The sequence below is a fragment of the Triticum urartu genome, chromosome 7A, assembly GCF_056163025.1.
Source record: "Triticum urartu cultivar PI428250 chromosome 7A, HENAU_Tu73, whole genome shotgun sequence".
Lineage (NCBI taxonomy): Eukaryota > Viridiplantae > Streptophyta > Magnoliopsida > Poales > Poaceae > Triticum > Triticum urartu.
This window is the reverse complement of record NC_141879.1, coordinates 187,731,783-187,741,660: the sequence shown is the minus strand read 5'-3', so window position 1 is coordinate 187,741,660 and position 9,878 is coordinate 187,731,783. Positions and strand designations below refer to the sequence as shown.

The 9,878-nt window shown below is 42.3% G+C and overlaps 1 protein-coding gene across 1 annotated transcript; it reads right to left on the bottom strand.

The window, feature by feature from the left end:
• Positions 1-467: 467 nt before the first annotated feature.
• Positions 468-6,245, bottom strand: LOC125519750 (ubiquitin receptor RAD23d). Its single transcript, XM_048684499.2, has 12 exons — positions 6,018-6,245; positions 5,413-5,574; positions 4,393-4,449; positions 3,835-3,917; positions 3,699-3,761; positions 2,502-2,679; positions 2,160-2,330; positions 1,513-1,596; positions 1,386-1,433; positions 1,102-1,214; positions 935-1,013; positions 468-777 (listed from the first exon to the last, which is right to left on the bottom strand). The coding sequence occupies exons 1-12, from the start codon at positions 6,081-6,083 to the stop codon at positions 655-657; spliced, it is 1,227 nt and encodes a 408-aa protein (XP_048540456.1). The 5' UTR covers positions 6,084-6,245; the 3' UTR covers positions 468-654.
• Between the last annotated feature and the right edge of the window lie 3,633 nt (positions 6,246-9,878).

Here is a 9,878-nt window from a genome sequence, read left to right as displayed (position 1 = left end):
GTGATCTAGCTCTGCGTAACAAGAAAAGGAGAAGATAAACCCAAGTCATAAGTATTCTTCTAATCCCAGCTCAAATGGTCTTGTTATGAACAGCAAAATACAAACATTGCTCCATGATGAAATCACATTCGTGGAGGCCTAAGTAAAAATAACAAAATCAACACACCAAAATACTGTAGAGAAGTCTTTTGGAGAATTGAATTTGTTTCTTTCACCTGGAGCATTACGAATGTTTTTTCTTCATAAAATTTTGCACATAACAGAAAATTGAACAATGTTTATTGTTCACAATGGCACAATTGAGCTTGAGTGTGGAAACTCCATCTCCCATTAAGTAGCTTGCTTGAAATATCACGGCGGTGCGAACAAAAACCTAAGAAGTAATCTTTTCCATGTAAAACGAGTAGCAATTCTAGAGATGATCAGATGCTGTTTAAAAAGTAGAAAGAGACCAGCTGCACACACAATTTAAGGTTTGCATATGATATTATGTACTTAGAAAGCATTTCCAGGATACAAGAAATTGAAAGTCAGCAACATCGCACTAATGGCAAGTAGTAGTGATATTCAGCAGCAAGATATAAGAACGACACCAAACTGTACTGCTTCCGTCACTGACTCTTCTGTCTTTCAACAGCAAGACCAATCTAACATCTATTGTTGTTCCTCAAACTCATGGCCATGATCCAAAAGATAGTTGGCAGCCAGTTCTTCATCCCTGTTGCATGCAAAGAAGACCTCCAACACAAGCTCACGGTTGAACCCCATCCCCTCGAGCTGTCAAATATACAAATATAATTAAATATTAAAGCTCTCCTAAGTAGTAATGCAACAAAGAAACTGATACTATCCATTGATAATGGATAGTCAAACTGTCAAGAGTGACACTAGGCAAGGTTTTACAAAGAAAGCAAATCATCAAAATGTATAGTACCCGCTGGATGGCCTCCCGTTCTTCTGGAGTAACTTGAACTGCCTGTGGCATTTGAGCTGCTAGCGCGCCTAGTATATTCCTGGTTGCACATAGTGGAGAAAACACCAATGTAAATGCTGTGTGTATGCCTAACTGCACATAGTTGTATAATGTTTATTAATTCTTACCCGCCAGCACCACTCTCAGGTGTTTCATTTACCAGGCGGAGAAACTCAGCCTGATTTTCCTGAATCAACCGCAGGATCTGGGGATTTTGTTTCCCCAGCTCTTGAAGCATTGGCTGTGAATACATAGGATGATACATCAGCTGATTTTCAAGTACATAAAAATGATAATCTATGAAGTACTCCTCTGTAAACTTCTATAAGACGTTTTAGGTCACTAAAAGTAGTGACCTAAAACATCTTATAGAAGTTTGCATAGGGTACTAAATAAAAAGGTTAATTCGTACCTGCAGGATTTGGGGATTAGCCTGGACCAATGCAAGCAGTGCTTGGAACTGACAGGAAAAAGTGCATCACTGTTAGAACAATGCAACACTTCAATGACCAACCAGTAAAAGGTTGTACTGCTAGTACCTGTGGAAGCTGTCGCAATGCATCAAGGGCGCCAGCACCGGCACCCACACCAGCACCAGCATTTGCCCCACCACTTGGAATACCCTGTTAAGATAGTTTGTATCAAAACTAGCCAAAGGAGTGATCATCATCGCAAAAAAGTTTGTTGTCAGAATAAGAATGTACAACAGATAGGTGGCTGTAGATGCAGTACACAAGAAAGTTGCATAATGCTTTGTCAAGGAGACTGCACACCAGGAGACACCACAGAACAGACAGTTGTAAGAGCATATCTAACAATAGTCTATGCTATGATTTTCCCTCCACATAGGGACCAACTTTTAGCTTCAGAGACTGACATGCAATTTCCCTTTTTCTTTAGGGGCAGGGTGTGGTCTCATTGACACCTGTATATATTTTAAATTTTTTTAAAGCAGTAGGAGCCTCTCTTGCTGTGAAGTTCCTATGATTCCTAATCATGCTTCTGATAATGCCCTATGGCACTGAGCATGTAAAAAAAATGAAGTTGCGGCAGTGTATGAATGTAAAGGTGTAAACTAGTTTAACTGGGTCAGCAACTACTGACTTTGTAAAGCTTGGTCCATCCAATTCCACACAAAAATATACAAAAACTATAATGGTTGAAGGGGTATATCTGGAGTACATACCTGCGGGAAAAGGTTTAGAGGATTTGCATTAGGCCCTGCAGAGACGCCACCAGATGGCTGCACTGGTGCTAGAGGTGCAGCCTGAGCCTGAGGAGCCTGCAGGTTTGGTGCCTGTTGAGCAGGAGCAGGTGCTCGAGCCACAGGTGGGGCATCTACAGATTCAGGTATTCCCTAACAGTCAAACCAAAATGAAACAGTAAGAATAACATGAATTTAGAATGAAACACAAATTCAGTTCTCTCCAGATTTTGTACAAAAACAATTGAGCACATAATGAAAGGCAGCACATGGAAATAAAAACTTCAAAAGAAAAAGGAAAAAAATAACAAGCATGGAACTTACAGAATACAGATAGTCAATAGCCCTCTCAGGGTTGTTATATGCAGCACGTAAAGCACGGACAACCATATCACGTTCCCAGGTGCCACCGCCCATGTCAAGAATTTGTTGGACCGTTTGTTCTAGACTGCCGCCAGAGACAAGGTTTGATGCAGCCTGACTGTATACATCAGCATCGCCTCTATACAGCACAAGCAGAATAGAGAAATGTTAATTTTATAGTCAAACAGTGAAAGAGAATGAGGAAGATTCTTTCTGGCTCAAGATTCATTAGAACCAAATCAGTAGCCAGATTACATAATATACAGAAGCAGAAGTTGCACTAAACATGTGCTGATGCCAAATACACACAAACACATAGAATGAACTGCCAGTTTTTGAAGTCCACACATTCAGAAAATAAAGCAAAAAATATAACCTATCAAAATCAATGTATGAACCTATGCATTTCCAAGGTTCCATTCATCTTTCTTTAACTTTTGTCCAGTATACCCAGTGTTACATCATAAGTAAGATTTTCTATCACTTTAGCAGTCTAACTTGCAGAGAAGTACCAAAGAAGAAAATAATTAAAAGGTAATAAACGCTAATACCAAAAGAATTCAGGAAATAGGTTACATGACTTGTCAGCTGCTAGGTAGGTCAATGCCACAATAATTCAACCATGTTTATATTTATATCATTATAAAAGCAACAAGAAACTCGTTTCTTCTCAGGCATTCAAGAATAATTCACGGCTCCAGTTCAAAAAGAAAAAGGAAGAAAAGTTCAGAACATGGCTCATCAATGATATAAACTGTGCATGCTGTCTAACAGAAACACGAATGGAAACATGTCGGGTCACCAATGTGCAAAAATAGATAATACTCCCTCTGTACCGAAATACTTGTCGTTGGGGAAAAACAGTACAAGTTCCCCAGCGACAAGTATTGTGGTACAGAGGGAGTAGTTTACAGAAAGAACCCACATGACAAGCGACCATATGACAAGGCAAGTAAGGAATTTGTAGCTAAAAATAACAAGGACAAAGCTCTAGATTATGTTTAACAAACAGACTAAATACACTAATCAGTATCAATATACTCCCGCCATCCCATAATATAAGACATTAGCATATTGGATGTAATAACGTCTTACATTAAGGGACGGAGGGAGTAGCTTCTAATAGAATGAAAAATTAAGGCTCAGAAATGGGCTCACGATGCAGTTACTGCAGGAGCTGGAGTATCAGAAACAGCTGAAGGCTGTGCACTGGGAGGCGCCCTACAAATGAGAAGAAATAAATTAGATAAATAGAAGGTTCCAACACAAAAGTTGGGAGGCATTGATAACTCACGGTTCAGATGCAGCAACAGGTGCCTGTGAAGGTGGTGATCTTGCAGCTGAGGCAACAGGGGCAGGTGGAGTAGCAGGTTGAGACTAGCGCAATGTGACGAATTAAATAATTCCAGTTAGATGTTGATAAATTGAGGGTCACACAGAAACAAAATACAGGGTAATATTACACAACATAATTATATGATGAACTACTATTTCTGTTTAGCTAAAGTGAACTGCCTTCGCAGAAGGCAAGATATTTATGATCACAGATGTCCCACCTTATTATCTAGTAACACACATTTCTCATGTTCACTAATCTAACTTTATTCAATTTGAAGAGTCCACATATAACCCTAACAAAAAAGAGTGATATGACATGGCAGAACATTGTTGGTGCTGATTGAAGATAAAAGGTGGGAATGAAGATGCATATAAAATACAAAAAGAAAAAAGGGAAACCAGGGTGGGATCATATTTAGCTTTTTTGCACAGCAGGACATAAGAACATAGAATAAAATGTTTGTTAAAATACAATAATAGGCAGGTCTGATAAAAACGTATGAACCCAAAATACCTGACTAGCAGGTGCCTTTGAAGCAGTAGAAGCACCACTAGATGATGACGCCTTAGGCTACAAGACAAATGCATACCAGATAAGTTACTGATATCCAGATCAGCAGATAACAGCCATTTAAATCTTCAAAACACACTTCTGGCACCAACTTTCAACGATTTAAGAAGTGCATAACAAAAGAACATTAGAAGTACAGAATGGAGACATTGCTGACAAAATACAAATATGGAAACAACATGAATGAAATCGCTAAGATCAATATTTATTGCTTCATCCAATTAGTGGGCTAAAAAACTAGAAACGAAACAAAATACCATGGTCAAATTAAACACGTAGGGGCAATTTAGAATGCGTAACAGAGCATCATCGCATGTCTATGATTATATCACCAACTTCTAATGATTTGATTGAGAAGCGCTTAACAAAAGAACATTAGGAGTGATTGATAAAAGAACATTGAAAGTGCAGAATGGAGACATTACTGAGAGAACATACAAAAGTGGAATCCACATGAATGAAACCACTAAGACCAATATATATTGCTTCATCCAATTAGCGGGCTAAAAACTCGAAACACATCAAAATATTAAATACCATGGCTGAATTAAACACGCAAGTGCATTTCAGATGTGTAACAGAGCACATCATCGTATGTCTATGATTACAGCTCAACGTTGGGTGTTGGCTAAACAAAAGGAGGGAAATGGTGGGATCCATATTGGTTTGAGCAGGCATCTCATTTTGATTATCAGACAAACATGAATACTTCGACAAAAAACTTGATGTCTAATAAGGTCCGTCAAATTTCAAAGGATTACAGATCAAGGTAATGAAATATATACTCATTAATGCCATAAGTATTCATTAGATCTCGACTAAAATAAGCTACATTGTCAAGCTTAGTTCCCTGCAACATACAAATATGGCCTAATTTCTATTCAAACAACTCGAGGGTCTGGCAAAAATTCAACAGTTGGAGAACTGACAATTCAAACTAACGGGACAAGAAGCATCAAATACCTTAGACAGCATTATAACAAGGAAGCTGTTCTCTGCAACCTTGTTAGCTTCCAGAGTGGTATCATCCTTGAGAATTTTTCCTTGATATATGATCATCAGCTGATCCGCAGGGTACACATTCTGCCCCTGAGCACTCTCGATGATTCTCTTGACCTCACCCACCTGCGAAACAAACAGATTAGTACTAGTGAAGCACAACATCAAGCATTGCAGGCCCAAACAATTTGGCTACAACAGATAACAGACTTCCCCAAAAAAATCCCGCACAAGTGACTACTACCGAGCAGTACTCAACACGTTCAATTCAGAGAACCCAGCCGACGTAAAATCACAGGCATCAGCGCCCCAACAACCCCAAGTTGCGACCGATCTACACACCACGCCATCCACCCCCCACACACCAGCAGAGCCGAGCACCGACTAAACCCTAGATTCAGATTTCTTAGAAACGCGACATCGCCCGCACGGGCACCTAATCACAGTACCACGCCGCGCCCCAATAGCACCAGGACGCCCCGAATCAAGCGAATTGCCGGATAATTGCGCCGAATCGCGCGCGATTGGAGAGAGATAGAGACAAGAGGAAGGGGGGAGATGGATCGTACCGAGGACTCGGGGGTCGCCTCGATCTCGAAGCTTGTGCCCTTGAGGGTCTTCACGTTGAGCTTCATCGCGCCTTCTCTTCCACCCTCTCACTCGACTCTCGTCTCTCGCGGTTATCCCTATCTGACTCTCGCTTCGCCTCGAGGGTTTTCGCCTTGACTTCGGACTCGCGAGGGAGGGGAGGACGACGGAGGCGCACGGGGGAAGTGAGTTTATAGGGGTAGCAAAAAAATCTGGAGCCGTAACCAAAAAGATATCCGATCAGATAGAGATAGATGATGGAGGGTGCGGTGTCCGGCTGCCGTCCCTGACACGTGGGGCCTGAGCCAGATTGGCCCGGTTGCCAGTGGGAGGGCCACGGGTGTCGAATCGGGAGGCGGGACAGCGGGGTGCGAGGCGGTGGGCAGTTCGGCTGCTCCGAGGCGGTGTGTGGGCGGATCTGCGTGCGGAAGGTGCTCGCGTGTACACAGAGCGGTTTGGTGTGGATTGAGCGGTGACGTGTGGGGGTCACTCGTATGTTGGGTGGGCGTACCGGATCCGGGAAGATACTTCCTTCACAGGGGGGGAGACGGGCGGATGTGGAGTGCGAAAAGGTGGTTGTTGTGCTGGGTTGGAGAACAAGAAAGAAAATGTTTTTTTATTAAAAAACGAAAAGCTATCTAACAAACGTCAGATGTTTAAGGATTCCCCGCGAACGCGCCAACTGCCATCGGATGGGGCGCACGAATCTTAAAGCAGAGAGCGTTAGCACCCACGCGAACAAGGGGCAGCTTGGCATCCTTTATCTCGGCTGACCCATTTCCCCTCTCCCACGCGCCCTATCCTCTCTCCTTCACTCATCACTCTCCCAATCAGATCTCGGCGAGCAGCCGCGGGAAGCCATGAATCTGACCTTATCCTCAGAGTGGGTGGTGTGTTGTAGCCTCCTCCTGGCCGATGGGTGGTGCTCCAACGGCGGCCACCCATGAATCGACAAACGAGCCGCCTCGCGTCGATGAGGGGGGCGAGGGCTTTGCACTGGAGGGTTATGCGTCATAAACCTCCTCCTCGCCGGGAGGAGCATGAAGAGTAGAGGGGCGGAACTGCGTCGCGCGCGTGAGGTGCACCGCAGGTGAGAGCACCGCCTAGCTGCATTATTGTTTTTTCTAGATCAACTATTCTTACCAAATATGTGTTTATCAGATATATAATATTATTTCTCTTACACAATCAAATTAGTGTTGGCAAAAATTCACGCGCAAACTTACAAGGGTTGCAAGGTGCATGCAATTATCAAGGGATACAAAATAATGAATACTCCCTTTGTAAAGAAATATAAGATCGTTTATATCAGGCAACGAACATTTTCTCAAAAGAAAATAAGTATTGCTTTAACATCTAGACAAAATTGACGACTTGGGTAACATTGTAATGGGCCAAAATTGGCTGCCAAAATGGACTGAATTGAGTTGGCCACAAATACTTATTGTGTTAAAATGTTTTTGGTAAAGACGGTGGTTCCAAAAGCTTCCCACATGCGGTAAATAGGAGTGGCTTCGCCTGCAGCCAGCCCAGTTCGCGGTAGCGAGTTGTGTGTCGTTCATTGCTTCATTTTGTTGGCTTTTCTGTTGCTTTATGTTTTTTCTGGTTCTTTTAAGGCTTTTCTTCGGCTTTTTTGGTTTCTGGTTTTTCTTTTTTTCTTGTCTCTTTTGTCCTTTCTTTCTTTTATTAATACATGATGACCAAATTTTACTGCACGGTGAAAACAATTCGTCAATACATGGTGAATATTTTTCAAATACACACTAAATGTTTTTATTATATATGATGAAAATTATTTCAAATACACAATGAACATTGTTTCAATGATACCATCAACAATACTTTAGTACAGAGAACATTTTGGTACTATAAGTTACACATCTTGTAGATAAACATTGAACAATTTTGTAATCTAGGTTGAAAATTTTCTTAATATACGATGAATAATTTATAATGCATGGTGATTTTTTTTAATATACGGTGAACATTTTCTTAATATACGATGAACATATTTATAATACGTGGCAAACTTTTTGTAATGGACACATGACAAAATTTAAATACACACTTGATTTTTTGGTAAACATACACTGAACATTTTTTAATGAATGATGAACTTTTAAATATACTCCTCTGTCCCAAAATATAAGACATTATTACATTCAATATGCTCACATATTGGATGTAATAACTGAAGGAAATATGCCCTAGAGGCAATAATAAAGTTATTATTTATTTCCTTATATCATGATAAATGTTTATTATTCATGTTAGAATTGTATTAACCGGAAACATAATACATGTGTGAATACATAGACAAACAGAGTGTCACTAGTATGCCTCTACTTGACTAGCTCGTTGATCAAAGATGGTTATGTTTTCTAGCCATAGACATGAGTTGTCATTTGATTAACGGGATCACATCATTAGGAGAATGATGTGATTGACTTGACCCATTCCGTTAGCTTAGCACTTGATCGTTTAGTTTTGTTGCTATTGCTTTCTTCATAATTTATACATGTTCCTATGACTATGAGATTATGCAACTCCCGTTTATCGGAGGAACACTTTGTGTGCTACCAAACATCACAACGTAACTGGGTGATTATAAAGGTGCTCTACAAGTGTCTCCGAAGGTACTTGTTGGGTTGGCGTATTTCGAGATTAGAATTTGTCACTCCGATTGTCGGAGAGGTATCTCTGGGCTCTCTCGGTAATACACATCACTCAAGCCTTGCAAGCATTGCAACTAATAAGTTAGTTGCGGGATGATGTATTACAGAACGAGTAAAGAGACTTGCCGGTAACGAGATTGAACTAGGTATTGAGATACCGATGATCGAATCTCGGGTAGGTAACATACCGATGACAAAGGGAACAACGTATGTTGTTATGTGGTCTGACCGATAAAGATCTTCGTAGAATATGTAGGAACCAATATGAGCATCCAGGTTCCGCTATTGGTTATTGACTGGAGACATGTCTCGGTCATGTCTACATAGTTCTCGAACTCGTAGGGTCCGCACGCTTAAAGTTCGGTGACGATCGTAATTAGGGTTTTTGTGTTTTGATGTACCAAAGGTTGTTCGGAGTCCCGGATGTGATCACGGACATGACGAGGAGTCTCAAAATGGTCGAGACATAAAGATTGATATATTGGAAGCATATATTTGGATATCGGAATCGTTCCGGGTGAAATCGGGATTTTACCGGAGTACCGGGGGTTACCGGACCCCCCCGGGAGGGTTAATGGGCCTACATGGTCCCTAAGGGAGAAGAGGAGGGCCGGCCAGGGCAGGCCGCGTGCCCCCTCCCCCCTAGTCTGAATAGGACAAGGAAGGGGGGGCGGCGCCCCCCTTTCCTCTTTCCCCCTTCTCCTTTCCTTCTCCAACAAGGCAAGAGGGGGGAGTCCTACTCCCGGTGGGAGTAGGACTCCTCCAGGCGCACCCCTAGGGGCCGGCCGCGCCTCCCCCTCCCTCCTTTATACACGGGGGCAGGGGGCACCCCATGACACACAAGTTGATCTTCGTGATCGTTCCTTAGCCGTGTGCGGTGCCCCCTTCCACCATATTCCACCTCGGTCATATCGTAGCGGTGCTTAGGCGAAGCCCTGCGTCGGTAGAATATCATCACCGTCATCATGCCCTCGTGCTGACGAAACTCTCCCTCAACACTCGGCTGGATCGGAGCTCGAGGGACGTTACTGAGTTGAACGTGTGCAGAACTCAGAGGTGCCGTACGTTCGGTACTTGGATCGGTCGGATCGGGAAGACGTACGACTACTTCCTCTACATTGTGTCAACGCTTCCGTTGCCGGTCTACGAGGGTACGTAGACAACACT

Coding starts and splice junctions, on each gene's coding strand:
- LOC125519750 (XM_048684499.2), bottom strand. CDS start 6,083: ATGAAGCTCAACGTGAAGACCCTCAAGGGCACAAGCTTCGAGATCGAG. Junction 1,434..1,512: donor CATTGCGACAGCTTCCACAG/GTACTAGCAGTA, acceptor TTTTCCTGTCAG/TTCCAAGCACTGCTTGCATT. Junction 778..934: donor AACGGGAGGCCATCCAGCGG/GTACTATACATT, acceptor TATATTTGACAG/CTCGAGGGGATGGGGTTCAA.